Genomic DNA, 17,790 nt, shown 5'->3' on the forward strand with positions numbered 1-17,790 from the left:
ATGTCTGGTGACGGGGGGAAGACAACCAAGGTGGATCTCACGTTTCACCTTGGATCGAGTGATGCTCCAGGGAATGTTATCACCCCTATTCAGCTTCGGGGTGAAAACTATGATGAGTGGGCAAGAGCCGTGAGGACTACTCTAAAGGGGAAGCGAAAATTCGGGTTCATTGATGGAACTGTGGTGAAACCGACTGATGCGGACAAGCTAGAGGATTGGGTGGCTGTGCAATCCATGCTAGTCTCTTGGCTTACTAACACCTTAGACCCCATAGTTAGGTCTACCATTGGTGATTATGATGATGCACAACTCTTGTGGACTAATCTGAAAAATCGGTTTTGTGTGGTGAAGGGCACACGCCTGTGTCAATTGAAGAAATCTGTAGGGGAATGCAAGCAAGGATCGACAGAGACCATTGCTGCGTATTTTGGTTGATTATCCAAAATCTGGGATGAGTTGAATGCCTATGTCTCGGTTCCAACTTGTTCGTGTGGTGCTTGTAAATGCAACATCGTTGCGCAAGTGGAGAAAATTCGTGAGGATGATTATGTGCATTATTTCTTGATTGGACTCGAGGATGCCTATGCCCCTATTCGAGGCCAATTATTGACTCAAGAACCGCTGCCCGGTGTTGATAAAGCTTATCACAGGTGACTCAGGCAGAGAGGTTGCGTGGAGGTGAGGCTTCTATGGTCTCGGCTCGTGAGGATGTTGTGGCTTTCAAACTTCAACATGACTCGAAGTCTAAGTCGCGTGCGGTGGATAACAGTGACAAATTTTGCAATCATTGCAATCGTGAAGGCCATGATGAGTCCGGATGCTTTCAAATTCACGGCTTTCCGGAATGGTGGGGTGATCTCCCTCGTGGAGGTCGGGGACCGAGACGTGGCAGTGCAGCAGGTAGCCGTGGGGGCGGCCGTACAGGGGGTCGTGGGAGAGGGGGGCAGCCTCTGTCCGTGCTAATAAGACAGGAGGGCAGCACTCCTCTCACTCCACACAAGGCAGCAGCAACTTTAATTCTTCCACTGCAACAGATGGAGGGGGCCTAGCAGGGGTTACTTCGGCACAAATCCAACAATTGTTGGATCATCTAAATAGTATCAAACCCAAACTTCACGGTGAGTTAGGATGGATAATTGATACCGGTGCATCTAATCACGTGACATGTGATCTTTCTTTAATGCATAATGTGACTAATATTCCTAAGTGTCCGGTGGGATTGCCGAATGGGAAGAGTGCAAGTGCATTGAAAATTGGCTCGGTGACATTGCAAGGAGGCTTGACAATTAACAACGTTCTTTTTGTGCCCCAATTAGATTGCAATTTAATTTCAGTGAATCAATTGAGTGATAAATCAAATTGTACTACTCAATTTACTAATAAACTTTGTGTTATACAGGACCTAATGACGAGGAGGGTGATTGGAGCGGGTGAACGGGTAGATGGACTTTATTACTTCCGTGGTGTTCCTAAGGTGAAGGCTTTGACAGTTGATGGGAATCGATTGTTTGAGCTTTGGCATCAAAGAATGGGGCATCCTTCCACAAAAGTTATGCAATTTCTTCCAGTTGTGAGTAGTTCTAGTAATAGTTTTAAAAATAAAGATTGTGATGTATGCCCTCGGGCAAAACAACATAGAAGTAATTTTCCTATTAGCAAAAATAAGGCTAGTCGCATTTTTGAGTTAGTTCATGTTGATTTATGGGGACCTTACAAGACTCCTTCGTCTTGTGGGGCTCATTATTTTTTAACCATAGTAGACAATTTCTCTAGAGGAGTTTGGACTTATTTGATCAATAATAAAACGGAAGTTGAAGTCATGTTTCTTAATTTTGTCTCTATGGTTAAACGACAATTTAATTATGACATTAAAATTGTTCGTAGTGATAATGGGACGGAGTTTAACTCCTTGAGAAAATATTTTTTTGCTAATGGGATAATCTTTGAGACTTCTTGTGTGGGTATGCCTCAACAAAATGGGAAGGTTGAGCGCAAACATCAACATATTTTAAACGTTGTTAGAGCTTTGCGTTTTCAAGCAAACTTACCTTTGAGATTTTCGGGTGAGTGTGTGCAAACGGCTTGTCATTTGATAAATAGGACACCTTCTAGGTTGCTTAATAATAAAACCCCTATTGATGTCTTATTTGGTAAAAGTCCCTCATATGAGTATATTCGGGTCTTTGGATGCTTGTGTTTTGCATATAATCAACGTAGCAAGGGTGACAAATTTGCGAGTCGAAGTCGACGTTGTCTTTTATTGGGGTATCCTTTTGGGAAAAAGGGATGGAAGGTATATGATTTGGAAACAAATGAATTTTTTGTATCGAGGGATGTTCAATTTCGTGAGTGTGAATTTCCTTTTGAGAGTTCAAAAATCGGGTATTCACAAAATACAATAGAAACAAGGGAGGAAGCATATAGTAACGATGAATGGGACGAAGAGGGTAGTGAGGACAACGTTACTGCTCAGCCCGCTGGTGATCAAGCGGCCGCTGGCAGCAGCGTATCCCCCACCAGCCCAATGTCTGCCACACCAGCTGATTTTCCAGCGGGCGCTGGTGCTGGTGGTGACGCTGACCGTACAGAGCAGCCAGCTCACACAGAGCAACCAGCTCAGACAGAGCATTCTGCCAGTGAATGCATGCAACAGCAGCATGGTACAGGGGAGTGCGACGTGGGAGTTGAGGCTCCTACATCTAATAAGGACAGTGATACAAGTATGGGCAAAGGCATGAGACAAAAGTTTGCTTCAACCAAGTATCGAGATTTTGTGACACATACAATACGGAATATAAGTCCATCTACGACAACACATCAAAGTTCACCCGTGACAACCTCATCTTCCTCAGGTACTGTATATTCCCTTGCACATTATATTGATACTCACCGTTTTTCAACAAAACATAGAACATATATTGCAGCAATTACAGGAGGAAATGAACCCAAAAGTTTCAAAGAGGCTATGAAACACGAGGGTTGGAGGAAAGCTATGGCCGAGGAGATAGCTGCTCTTGAGGCCCAAGGGACTTGGGTTCTTGAAAAATTACCACCAGGGAAGAAGGCACTAGGAAGCAAGTGGGTATACAAGGAGAAATATGATGAACATGGTAACCTGCAACGATTAAAAGCTAGACTGGTAATTTTTGGCAACCATCAAGTTGAAGGACTGGACTACAATGAGACTTTTGCACTTGTGGCAAAGATGGTGACCGTACGAACATTTCTTGCCGTAGCTGCTGTGAAAAATTGGGAAGTGCATCAGATGGACGTCCACAATGCATTTCTACATGGTGACTAATTGGAGGAAGAGGTATACATGAAAATACCTCCTGGTTTTGCTAAAAACAACACTGATAAAGTTTGCAGGATGAAGAAAGCTTTATATGGTCTCAGACAGGCTCCCAGATGTTGGTTTGCAAAGCTAGCCACGGCTTTGAAATCTTATGGCTTTAAACAGTCATATTATGATTATTCTCTATTTACTCTGACAAAGGGAAAAATGCAGCTTAATGTGTTAGTATATGTTGATGATTTAATTATTGCAGGGAACGATAAATCTGCTATGATTAATTTTAAATCATATTTGGGAAATTGCTTCAAGATGAAAGATCTTGGAGTGTTGAAATATTTTTTGGGGCTAGAGGTAGCCCGGAATGCACAGGGGATATTTATTTGTCAGAGAAAATATGCGGTTGACATTATCACTGAGGCCGGCTTACTAGAGGCCAAACCTGCAGAGTTTCCGATGGAACAACATCACAAATTGGCCTTGGCGCAGGGTGAGAACTTGCGTGATATTGAGAAATATCGTCGACTTATAGGTCGTCTGATCTATTTGTCGGTGACGAGACCGGATTTAGCGTATTCTGTGCACATTTTATCACAGTTCATGCAAAATCCCAAGATTGAGCATTGGGAAGCAGCTCTGCGAGTAGTTAGATACTTGAAGAAGAGCCCGGGACAGGGAATTTTATTGAGATCTGATAGTGCTTTACAGTTGGAAGGGTGGTGTGATTCAGATTGGGCAGGTTGTCCTCTTTCCATACGATCCTTAAGTGGTTGGTTTGTGCTACTTGGTTTGTCTCCAGTGTCATGGAAGACCAAAAAGCAACCTACTATAGCTCTTTCTTCATCAGAGGCAAAATATCGTTGTATGAATGCAACGACTTGTGAATTGAAGTGGTTGAAACGTCTTCTTGGTGACTTAGGTGTTAAACATGAGAATGGGATGCATCTTTATTGTGATAGTCAGTCTGCGTTGTACATAGCGCAGAATCCAGTGTTTCATGAACGAACAAAACATATAGAATCATATTGTCATTTTGTTCGGGATGCGATTACAGATGGGACAATTATACCTTCGTACGTGCCTACGACGGTTCAGTTGGCGGACATTTTTACAAAGGCTTTGGGAAAAGCTAAGTTTGAATTTCTTCTTCGCAAGTTGGGCATTTGTGACCCCTATACTCCAACTTGAGGGGGGGTATTGGGATAATATCAAATATGTGAATATTGTTAGTGGATATTATTGTGATATATTGTGATTATCTTAGGAAGTCTATCTTTAGAGAATATTAGGGTATGTCCCCTAAACTATTCTAGGAGTATATATTGATGTATTGTGGCCGAGACTTCTATGAGAAATACAGAGAAATACACTTTGACATTAATTTAACACATAGCCATGCAATAATATAGGACTTGATGAATACAACTCTCACAAACGTACAGTATGTGCAATACCTTGAGCATATATTTATATATATGTGCACATTTGCATGTATACAGGTAGTTGCCATGCAAACTAATATAATAATAGTGCTAATAGTAGTGCTACAATAATACATTCACAAAATAAGTTGGGCGGCTTTTCCCTTTTTTTTTCTTCTTTTTTTTTATAATAATTTTTTTTTTCTCAATCATAATAATGATGTTTGATTTTTCCGCCCACATCTTGCATTTAGACGAGATTTCGTCTTATTCTCTTAAGGACGACGATATGAGATTATTACTACTTTGCCCCCACATTGGGTTACATTAGTAACAAAGGGCTCTACTTCATGATTTGGTGTTCGAATATGGCTAAGTGTCATTCCAGATGTGTCTCCCCACAGACGGCGCTAAATATTTTGGGCATTTTTTGGATAACCCGAAAGGGGGGTATGGATTCCCACGAGAGAAAGATCCGGGATGCAACACTCATACGGCCCGAACACCTGCAAAACAACGGAACTCCTATTTACCGAAGATCCGCCTCCGACGATCAAGTTAGTGATCGGAAAACGGAATTTTAGAGAGAGAAAGTAGAGAGAAGTGAGAGCATATTTTGGGTATTGTGCCTTTGGGAATCGTGTGTTGTCTCTCCATCATGAAATGATGGGGTATTTATAGGAAAATGGGAGATCATGCTCCTAGGGTTTCATAACCTAGGAAGATTGGATGCCCTATACGTGGTTGACACGTGTATTAGGGTTTCCTTCATGCTAGGCATGTTTCCTTAATGGGCTTTGAGCCCTTCATTTTCTGATATCTCTCTTTAGGCCACGTGTCATGCTCTTATTGGCCTTTATTTAGCTGAGGAGGATGCCACGTGTCGGCTTATAATCGGGCCACTTGTTGGCCTCTCATTTGTCTATAAAAAGGGGGTAAAAATACCCCGAAACAATGATTATTTTTATGATTATTATGAATATTATTATTATGTTGCTTTATTGTTATTGCTTGATCACACCTTTTATGCATGTTTAAAGAGAATTGGTACTTGTAATCACGCTTAATAAGATAATTAATAATCTTATTAGGGTTTATATGATTATAATTCAAGTGATCGCCAATAATAGTTTTGTCCGTGCATTAATATTCAATCAACATAGATTAAACAAGTTTAGGGATAATCCAAATGATTGCATGTTAATCAGAAAGCGCACATGAATACGAGAAAAATAAAGTAGAGGCCTATTATTCCCTACACTACTCTTCATAAGTCTCACCTAGGCCCTCCTTTAAGCACTAACTTTATTTATTTCCAATACTTTTTTTCTTTTGTTTACTTTTAGGAGCCGTTTGGTTGATAGGGGGTAAACTGGAATGGAATGAACAAACGAAAAGAAGGAGAATGAAATGAAAATCACTCAAATTGTCATTGTTGTTTGTTTACAAAAAATAAAGGGACGGAATGAAGCCACATACTAGTCCAACCACCATACTACCACCACACAACAACTTATCTCTTCACCTTCTACCTTTTCCAACTACCATCTAGCCACCTCACCATGCGCTGCACCCCCCCCCCAACCACCGTCGGCCTTCGCCGCCTCTCCCCATGCCCTCGTTGCCTCTTCCCATGCCCTCGCCGCTCCTCCCCTCCTCCTGCAAAAGTCTCTGTCTCGTAAAAACGTTGCAAAAGCATATTTCGAGGGTAGGGTTTCCTAGCCCCGTAAATGGTTGAAAACACCTCCCTATTCCCAGAAAACCGCCGCCTGTCCTTCCCTCCACCCTCGAAACCCTAGCCTCTTGGGTTTCGAGGGTAGAGGAAAAGGCGGGAGGCGGTTTCCCGGAAATAGGGAGGGGTTTCTAGGGTTGTAAGGAGCTGTGGGTTGTTCTTGCGGGGGAGGGGAGGGGCGGCAAAGGTCGGGGGAGGGTCGACGAAGGTCGGTGTAACACCCCCAAATCTCCCTCTACGGAAATACCAGTATAATACGTATAATTATACCGTAGAGATAGAATTGGGCGTATTACTGCCGCGTGATTACGCAAGGCTACTCAAAATACTTAACTCATTAACAAAACTTGCAGCAAAAACTCAACTTTCTTTTTTTAATACTTATAAAAATTGTAACATTGTTATATATGAGTACTCAAATTAAAGACAAGACCAACATTCCTAAACTAGGTGAAGTAAATCCCTGGACTCTCATATGCTCATTCATGACTCCACCTGAAAATAGTCAACACTGCTTACCATTACGGTAAACAGGGCGAACCAAAACAAACAAGAAATACGGATTAGAAAATTATGCTAAGTACGATCAATGCAAGATAGTGCAAACTCAATTTATTTGCAAACATGCATGCTTATAAAACCAATTCCAATAATTAATCCAATAAATTCAAAACTCATTATTCCAAAACCGATTCTCAATATTCCAATATCAATAATCAATAAAAGCCCACTAATTATTTTAAAAACCAATTCCTCATATTAAAAAGCAATTCCTCGTAATAAACCAATTAAACCAATAAAACCAATTCCTCTCCCAAGTGTGCACACCCCCCAAGCTAGTCTCCTTATGTTACAAGGATATTCTTGAGGAAAGATCCGGTCATACAAAGTCCAAGGCCTTATCAATAAACTAAATCCGCATAGTGGGATTACTAACATGCTTATAAAGCATTAATAATAATAATTCAATGGTACAATAAATCCTTTTCATATCCAATAGTTCCAATATAATTCAAATTCCTTTTTAATAATTTCACAAAATTTCAAAATCAAAACCTTTTAAATAAATACTTGAGAATAAAATCTCAAATTAATAACTTTTCAAAATCAATAACTCTTCCTTGAAAAACCTTTTATTTAATTCAACAAACCTTTTAAAATCAAAGCCTTTATTTAACATGATAAGTTATTCAAACCATTCAAAACATGATTTAAAAATCAATCATTCAAAATACTTTTATTAAAATCAATACCTTCAAACAGAATTTATTTCTAAATCATAATTCAAATCAATTTAAGTCAATTACCAACCAAATCATGTAAAATATGTTATTCAAACCAATCACTTTCAAAGGTATCTAGCTACCTAAATGTACCTTGATCTTTGCTAGAAAAACCACACAAAAAGCACATCAAAAACCTTGATTCCGAATATCAATCAACACTTCACACTTTCAAAGTTCAATCACGAATACACCTTGCAAATAACATAAACATAAGGTTATCACAACATAAACTCAAATCTAATGTGCATGGACTATAAAATTCTTTTAAAATAATACTTTTATATAAAATTATAGCTTTGAAATAGGTATTTGTATTTTGGAAAACTAACCATGAAGAAGATAAAGGAATAGGTTTAAAGAAAGTTGAATTTTCGTTGGAAAGAATAGGCATAGCTTGCAGAGGCCATAACTCCTTAAATATAACTCCGAATTGGGTGATTCTTGAGCCTAAAATAAATTATTTTTTGATAGGAACAATCTTCTGTGAAACATTAATACCCCAAAAACTGACCAGAAGTGCCCGAAAATTGGCTTCAAAGATAAACGGGATGATTTGTGTAAAATTGAGAAGAAAAGAAGAGAATTGGTGTGAAGAATGTGAGAGGTATAAAGGGGTATTTATAGGCTAAGTCATTCAAGAATTATGGCAAGAGAATTTGGGAAGAATTATGGTAAGTAGGGTTTAAGGGATTAGTTGGAGAAGTGAGTAAAAGAATTAAGGAAATTTTTGATATTAAGGTGATTGTGTATACTTGAATATGGAAGGTATGTATGTCATGAAAAATAATAAGGAAATTAGAATTACTTGTGGAATAATTAAGAAGAATGAATGGCAAGAAAATATGATGATTAGATATTAAAAAGATGGAGAATTAGAATCAACGAAAATAAGAGATTTTGAGAGATAATTAAAAATATAATTTTATCAAATAAATTCCCCCAAAATAATTCATGAGGACCGAAAATATTGAGCTTACCATAGCTCAAATATTCGGATTCCTCTAGATTTATTTAGGAAGATTTTGCTCGATTTTAAGGAATAAAATAATTGTATAAATAATATAAAAATAATTAATTAACTAAATACCAATTATTCACCAACAAAATAACTAATAAAAATTAGATTTCCTACACATAGGAAATCAGAAATTCCTAGCTAATTAATGGGAATTTTTGGACATATCAATTAATTAATAAAATATAGTTTTTGCCTTAAATAAAAGGATTGGATAATTTGCCAATTACTACCGCAAGTTAATACCACTTTGTAAATTACTACCGCAAATTAAAAAAGTTGTGAATTACTACCGCAAAAAATTTTAAGATGTTGCGATTACTACCAAACCCCCATTAACCCAACTATGACGTCATTATATCACTTTAACCCATGGTTAATGCCCTTAACCATGACGTCATTATATCCCTAAACCATTTTCTTTTTGGGGGGGCTGGTTAAAGCCCTTAACCATGGTCAAACACGGGTTAAAGGGATATAATGACGTCATAGTTGGGTTTAATGGGGGTTTGGTAGTAATCGCAACATCTTAAAAATTTTTGCGGTAATAATTCACAACTTTTTTAATTTGCGGTAGTAATTTACAAAGTAGTATTAACTTGCGGTAGTAATTGGCAAATTTTCCTAAATAAAATATCCAAAATATATAAATAATCCGGTTTTTAAATAGGATAAATGGATAATAAATCTTATCCAAAATAATGATTAGTTTTCAAAAATACTTTTGGCGCCAAAATTCAAATATTATTTTGGCTTCAAATAATAAATTTACTAAAATACCCTTTTATAAAATATTTCTTAATTAATTAATTAGAAAATACGGGTTATTACAGTCGGGGGAGGTGACAGGCTAAAGTCGTATCACCCAATCAAAAGTAAATCCTAAATCCTCTAACTAATGCAGATAGGGAAGTAGGGTCGAATCCACAGGGAAACTGGTCTTTCTATTCCTAATTAATTAAAGTAATCTAAATTATTAAGTAACAATTTAATAATATAGAAAGGAAACTAAACTACGAAGATTAAGGGTAAAGAGAAATCAATGAATAAAGGCCTAGGGCATAGGTTCACCAATAAATAACATTCCAGAGTAAAACATAATAATCAATGCATCAATTAATCAGATCATAAAGGGCTCTCGCTACTTATTACAATCACAGAATTAATCTACCGGTATTAAATCTCATATCTCGAATCTCGACTTAACCATTTATAAATTAACCTGCCTATTGAAATTAAGCCTAAGTATCAGTTCTCATCTCTCGAATCTCGAATCAATATTGCTAAACTCATACATTAAAAAAAAAAAAAAAAAAAAAAAAAAAAAAAAAAAAACACCAGCGCTAATCTAGTTGCAGAGCATTAAATCAATCAATAGGAAATTAATCAAGCATTGACAATCAACAACAATAAATTACCCCTTCATATTATTTATGGATCCCCATGAACCCTAGAAAGAAAACTACTCAGACATAATTAAATCTAAACTAAACAAAGCAATTAAACAAGTCATGATGAAAGAAATAAATTAAATAACTGAGATTAAATTAGAAGAAATTGTTACCAAAGTAATCGGAACTAAGGATTTGAATTAAGAACAAAGTAGGGAACAAAGTTGTAGAGAGAGAAAGTGATCTAAAAACTAAGTAGAGAGAGAAAATCTAAGAGAAAGAATAAAAAAAATTAAAAAAGGAGAGAGAGAAAATCTAAGAGAAATAATAATAGAAGTAAAAGAGGAGAGAGAGAGACTAAAAAACTCTAAAACTTATTTATATTAAACATTTAATTAATCCAAATTAAAACTAACGAAAATCGCCGAAGTCAGCTTCTCATAAACCCGCGCCCGGTCGGGGGCCACACCGCCCGACCGGGCCCGCCTTTTTTGCTATTATGGGCGTCTCTCGCGCCCGTCCAGGCGCGAGATAGGGGAAAAGTATTCTTCCCCGCCCAGCCGGGGCGCACATTCGGGTGGAGCCTATTTTGGCCGAGCCACACTCTTTTGCAACTTGGACTTCTCGATTGGGCTTCGATTCTTCGGCCCAAACCGGATTTTCTCTTCGGGTCTTGAATACTCGGTCCAAATGCCTCGGTATCACATGCACCAAACCCTTAATCATCGATCTGACGACTCTAACCGGCCCTGGGCTATGAAAATTAGTCGTGCTCCTCCAATGCTCGTAGTTGCTCCATAAAAATTCCGGGAAAATGCTCCAAAGGTCCAAATCCCTACAAAACTCAATCAAAACTACGAAAACACTAGATTACACCAATTAATAATAAGAGTGGCTCTAAAGAGCCAAAAACACTACCAATTATGACCAAAGGACGGGGTAAAACACTATATAAAATGGACATATCAGGAGGGGCGGCGAGGGCTGGGTCGCAAGGTGGTTGGGTTTTCCGGAAATAGGGAGGGGTTTCAAGGGTTGTACGGGGTTGTGGGTTGTTCTTGCAGGGGAGGGGAGGGGCGGTGAGGGTCGGGGGACGGCGAGGGACGGGGGAGAGGCGGTGAGGGTCGGGGGACGGCGAGGGACGGGGGAGAGGCGGCAAGGGTCAGATCGGAAGGTGGTTGGGTTTTCCGGTGGTGTGGATAGGTAGGAAGGTGGTGATATGGTGGTGTGGTGGTGGCTAGGGAATGGGAATGAAAATACCTTGGGGTGGGGAATGAACTTGGAAGAATTTGGGGGAATGGAGAGGGTAAAGGGAATGAAAAAAATGTTTAACAAACAGCAATAAAGGGAATCAGGTTGATTCCCTTTCCCTTTGATGAATACCCCCAACCAAACGGCCCCTTAGCTTAATTAGCTCGTTGCCTTGTTTGCTTAAGTTTGGTTCCTTCAGATGGTCTTCATGTTTGCTAATTTTACTTCACTAGCAACATGCCAACATGCATGGCAAACTTTTTTGGGTCACTATGTACTTGAAATCATATGGTTTCTTTCATAATGTAATACTTCCTCCGTTAATGGTTAATTGCAACAAAGGGGTATTATTTGTGAGATATAAAATATTCCTTTGTTGCAATTAACCATTAATAGAGGAAGTATAATGTTTCGGTTCTTTGGTTAAAAAGAAATGTTCAGTTATAAAATATTAAATGTACAATTTATCTTTATTTTACTCTTATATTATAAATGTTCATTTTTATATACTACAATATTTAAAAATAAATGTTCATTTTTTGTTGTAGTAAATGTTCATTGTTGGGCGCAACCTCAGCCATTGGCTGAGAGCCTAAAATTTGCGTGTTTTGTATTCTATGGATACATTGGTTGTAGTAAATAAATGTTCATTGTTGGGCGCAACCTGAGAGCCTAAAATTTGCGTGTTTTGTATTCTATGGATACATTGGTTCCAACAGTAGTAATAACATGCTACCCAAATAATGCTAAAACATAGGGGTGTTCAAAAGTACCCAAACCGATTGAACTGGCCAAGTCAAATTCCGTATGCGGATGCACCTTTCTCTTTTGTGCTGAGCCCATAAGAGTTTTCAAAAACTACGTAACTTAAGTCTTCCTCCATAAATCTATAATATGCTTCGCGCCAAAATCATACTCAACGTGCAATCGTGCATGATCTCCACATTCATTTATTAGTTCGTTCATCACGATCGTCACTTTAGCCCGATTCTCGAGCTGGGGCGGGCCAAACTTTGGGCTGGAAAAGTTTGTGCCCAAACCTACCCAAGATGGCCGGGTAGTGTGGGCTTTTCGGACCATTTTTTGAGCCGGGCCAAAAAAAAAAACAATTAAATTCGCATAAAATGTCTTCCCAAGCTCGCCTACATTTTTTGAAAAACTTGCCCAAAATCGGGTTGGGCCACTTTTGATCAACTCTAGTTCCATTATATCAAACAAGGTATGCAGATGGATCATTCAAATCGGATTGGGTTAATTTGGATATGTCATACTTTCGTGTTTCAGGTTTAGATAGGAAACTGTTGTTCAAGTTTGGTTAGGTTGGATTCGGATTCAAATGGAGTCGGCTTTAGCTCGAGTCAATTTCAAATTGGATCAATTTTAGGTCGGGTTATCTTTTACGGAGTTGATTTTTTAGTCGGGTCAATTTCGATCTAGTAAATGTTTAGATCTTTGTCTTATAAGATTAAGACAATATGTTAATGTGTGATTTTTCCGATAAAACTTGTTAAATTGTAATCATATGATATTATTTGTAATATATGATTGTAGGAAGCAACACAATTTAATTTAAGACAACAGACTTGGATGTGAACTGAAGAAAATACATGATGACCAAGATGAAGTATATATTAAAATATATATATATATATATATAATTAAGCTTGGCCAGAAAATTACCAATTTAGGTTTAAAATGAAATTGTGTTAGGCTTAAATGTGTCAACCTCTTCTTCATCTATATCTATATCTATCTATACTTATATATTAAAAAGCGTTCCTAAAACAGAACATGTTCCATGTGTCACCTTTTTTAAGTTCAACATTTCAACAATATGTGCCACATGTCACTATAAACATGACATGTCATCTTCACAACATGTATTAGGTTTGCACCTAAAAAATTATTATAATAAGACTTGAACTTAAAACTAACAAGTCTTAAGTTACAAGCCTTACCATCTTAGCCATTTATTAATTGTGTTTTTTTATCCAACAAAATTATAGTTAACTTAGATAAGTTAATTGGTGTTTTATCATACTATTTGTTTTCATTATGTAATGCTTGAGTTTGCCAACTAAAAAATGTTTATAGCAAGACTTAAACTCGAAACCAACAAGTGCAAAGTAGCAATCCGGGGCATCGCCCGGGTCACACACTAATTAAGGGTTTATATAGACTTTGAAAATTTATCATATTATACTATTATTACAATCAAATAATATCCATCCCGCCCTTATAGTTCATACCATTACAATAGATATTAATTAAGCAACACATAGAATTGTAAACTTCAATCAGATTGCTTGATTGTACATATCGACCCAATCAACGTAATTCAAGTTTTTCTCCATATTTTTCAGGCCTATAATTTTATATGTAAGTCTATCGAAATAGAATATCTAATTACTCCATATTATCAAATATTCTAACATGCTTCCTTCTAAAAAAGAAGGGTTGTTCTAACATGCTTAATTAAACACGTCAAATTCCCTTAAAAATATGAATAAACACATCAAATTAGAAACAAAGGTTTTTTTTGTCGCGTTTTAATACCAACAAGAATCGAACGATATGACATATTTGATAGCTCTAGTATATGCAAAACCTAAAGTGACCTTAGAAAGAAGTAATTGGCTTTCGAGAAAGCTCAAAAGCAAAGGCCCTCAAGTAGGCAAAGCATTAAGCATATGGCATTGTTAGCAACAACAAACAATGCATAATATTATCATAAAATTGGGTCAAATACGGCCCACCAACCTAAATTAGAACTTTTATTTTCAATTTTTGGATTTGTAAAGAAAAAGAAGAGGGCAATAAAAATTCTCAAAAAGGATTAACCATTTTCTTTTTTCCTTTACATATAAAGATGAGAGTAAAAGCTACCTAGTTTTTGTTACCCATTTTGACCATCACAGTGTTAATTAAAATTAATTAAATTAAAAGTCATAAATAAATTAAATAGAATAAAATCCACTGAATTCAAACAAAACTTGGCTTGTTGCTTTTGTGGGCCTAAATTCGCATTTCTTAGTCTCATGATTAAAGTTGTGTTTAGTCTATCGCTTTCTTATCTCATCAATGCAATTTTATGTTTTAGACGTGTCCACAATATAAACTTGTATATCATTTATATTTGATTGTTTGTAATCACTTTGTTCCAACGAATTTGTGCACAAATTCGTCCTCTTATGATTTTAATCATTTTAAAATGATGGAAGATCTTCATTTTAGTTTAGCTACGTCTTCTCAATTACTATCCACATTTAAATCAATGATTAGATTATCAGTTCAGATAATACTATTAACGTGACGACTAATTTTAAATAGAAGGTATATAAGAAAGACAAAGAGTAGACGACTAAACATGAGAGCTATATGAGAGTGTGTATCAATGCTATTGAGGCAATAAGTTTCGAGATTGGAAATTTTTTGGCGATGAATAATAATTGTGTATCTAGCATCAGCTATAACACTGTCTCGCCTTTTGTAATTTAGGATATGAAATGATTATAACATAAAATCTATATATGTTTTTATGAAAGTTTTGTTATGTAGAAATATTCGGATAATATTTGCATGGCACATGTTCAATCATACATGTAGGGTTCTAATACTAAGTTCATCACCTTAGTTTATTGGGGTCACATGTTGGGCCTATTTTAATGATGTTCTTTACATATAGCTAGCCCATTATGGATTTCATTCTCAAAATATTTACCTTATATCAAGTTTTGTGGTTTAACTAAATCATCAATTGGCTCTCGTTCATCTTAATTTCATTTGAACATGTATACCTCTTATATGACAGTAATGACACCTTAATTTATGTGAAAATAGGGTCATTGATAAAAGACAAAATGAAATTCTTGATCGATATGACAAGTTGATCGATCTACTCCTTAAAAGACTGTTAGAATATGTCTTGAATTGATTTGTCTCCTACAAACTGAACACCTCATTTAGTAGCATAAAAAAAAGAAAAACCACTAAATTAAATTCAAACACGAAATCGATAATTTGCTACACTAATTTATGCATATAAAGAGTCTTCAAGTTATGCAAAGCCACTTTAACGAAGCTACCTTATAAGAGCAAAGGGTAGCCCCCTCAAAAAATGGACCCAGTTGACATGAAATGAAATGATATGGTAAGATAGTCTTAAAACTACAAACGTCAATTGAGCACATGAAGCAACATAAAGCAAGCAATGCTCAAAGGTAGACAAAGAATCTTACTAAAAGTCATGTAATGGAGGGTAGTAACAACAACTAATCAATGGTTTTGGTCCACTTTTTGACCACTACTAACTTAACTAGTTTAAAGATTTACTATCTCTTAAGAGGTCAGAGAATGAAACCAGATAAAAGCAACTGCCCTAAAAGTTTTGGAATCCTATGTGATTTCTATATGTTTAATATGCCATGCAAAATCTTAATGATTGTAACTATATTGTTTTTCTTTTTTTTTTAAAGTGATGTAATTAATTTATTCAATTGATCACTTTCTTATTGGAGTAATTAACTTAGTGATTAAATACATAGTCTTGCCATAATACGGGTCCTTAAGGAGGAAGTTTTCTCATAATTTTTGTCAAATAAAGGACCAACTCAATCAAAAAGTTAAGTTGAAATCATAATAGTTTGATATACTCTATTACAATGAGAGGGGTGTTTTTAGACTTGAAATATTGATGTAGCATGCATGTGTCTTACTACTCATACTCAACTACAAAAATTTCACTTTGAACGAAGGGGTAGAATGGTAGATGAAATCTGAAATTGTTACCTTCTTGCCAGACTTGTTCTTGCTATTATATCAAATAAAGGATCAACTTGGTGAAAAGCTTAAGATCATATGATGCTTAGAGCCCCATGGTTGTTCATAACTCTATCAATTTTGTTTAAAATAACTTCGTGAAATCGTTCCAAAATTTTTACTATGTAAATTAGAAAAATAAATATGAAAAAGGGTTTTAGACCTTCTTTACACTATAAAGGGAGGATTAATGACATACACAATAAAACCTAATTATTTCACCAAAAAACCAAAAAAAAAAAAAATAACAATGAAACCTTATCAACTAAATTAAAAATAAAGAGTAGATAATACTCAAGGCAATTGACCTATAAGGAAATAAAATAAAATTATTTTTATGTTCAAAACAAATAAAAATACTTCGTATATGTATACTTGTTATACAAAATTAAAATAGTAATGTATTCCTATCTAAATCGATTAGTAACTCAAATATAACATATATCCATGGAGAATATCATGACTCCTCACATTTATTAGAAGGTATCTTATTCCTATATGATTCGCATGGATCAATAGAGGTTTTTTGGCTTATTTTGTTTAGATTTATCTCATTATAACTTATTTACATGGATTTTTATATCTAAATTATTTGAAATTGTCTATATAAATAAACTTATTTTCACAATAGAGAAACATATTTTTCTTGAACTTATATTAATTAATTTTAAACTTATTTTTTCTAAAATAACCCAAAAAAAAAAAGTTAAATAACACAGGATTCAAGTCGAATCTTCCATTGACATGTGAGTTCTCCCAGGAAGAAGCACCTACCTAAATCAAAATAATTAGCCTAATAAAATCTTCTGATATATTCCTCTCAATGATTGTTGTTAACAAGATTTTTAAGGCTGACATTTCAATATTTAATTTGATAAATCCTCAAGAAAAAAAGCTCCCATGCTACTTGAACGTGATGTTATCTTAAAGAAGGAAAAAGAAGTTGTATTGTTGTAATAGTAGTGACACATACAATTGATGTTACGTACTCGATCTTAACGTTTGTTTGTCAATCATTGTTCATGCAAATATATATACTATTCCAAGTGAGATTTATTTTTTGGACAGAATAAATTAAAGGTACCTAGCTACCTTATTTATACTCCGTATTATTAATTATTACGGAGTATAAAGCTTCATTATATACCTAATAAAATATAAAAAGTATTGTTTTATTGCCTCTGACTAATAATAATTTTGATTATTTGCTTTAGCAACAGATTCTATTTTTTTTTCTCCACTTTAATTTTTGAAAATGGAATTAAAGGGGTGCACATGGTGGGAGGTAAATGGCTTTTAGATTATAGTCCACCATATATAAGGTATTTTGAATCTTTTTTTTTTTTTTTTTTTTTTTTTTTTTTTTTTTTTTTTTGACAAAAAATCTAAAATTATTAATTCTATCAATTGGTATGAATTGTATAATTGTATAAATTGGTATCAATTTGTATCAATTGGTATCTAAAATTATTAATTCTATCAATTGGTATCAATTTGTATGAATTGTATAATTGTATAATTGGTATCAATTGTATAGTTGGTTTTATAGTTTTTTTTTTTCTATTTTTTGTTTAGTATTGTTTT

General features: G+C 35.5%; 1 protein-coding gene across 1 annotated transcript; it reads left to right on the plus strand.

The window, feature by feature from the left end:
• LOC145583794 (uncharacterized) lies at nt 1-435 on the plus strand. Its single transcript, XM_081640768.1, has one exon. The coding sequence runs from the start codon at nt 1-3 to the stop codon at nt 433-435; it is 435 nt and encodes a 144-aa protein (XP_081496894.1).
• The last annotated feature ends 17,355 nt before the right edge of the window (nt 436-17,790 follow it).

Source organism: Chenopodium album, chromosome 16 (assembly GCF_948465745.1).
Source record: "Chenopodium album chromosome 16, dcCheAlbu1.1, whole genome shotgun sequence".
Classification (NCBI taxonomy): Eukaryota; Viridiplantae; Streptophyta; class Magnoliopsida; order Caryophyllales; family Amaranthaceae; genus Chenopodium; species Chenopodium album.

Excerpts from the sequence above, each read along its gene's own strand:
- LOC145583794 (XM_081640768.1), top strand. The coding sequence starts at position 1 with ATGTCTGGTGACGGGGGGAAGACAACCAAGGTGGATCTCACGTTTCAC.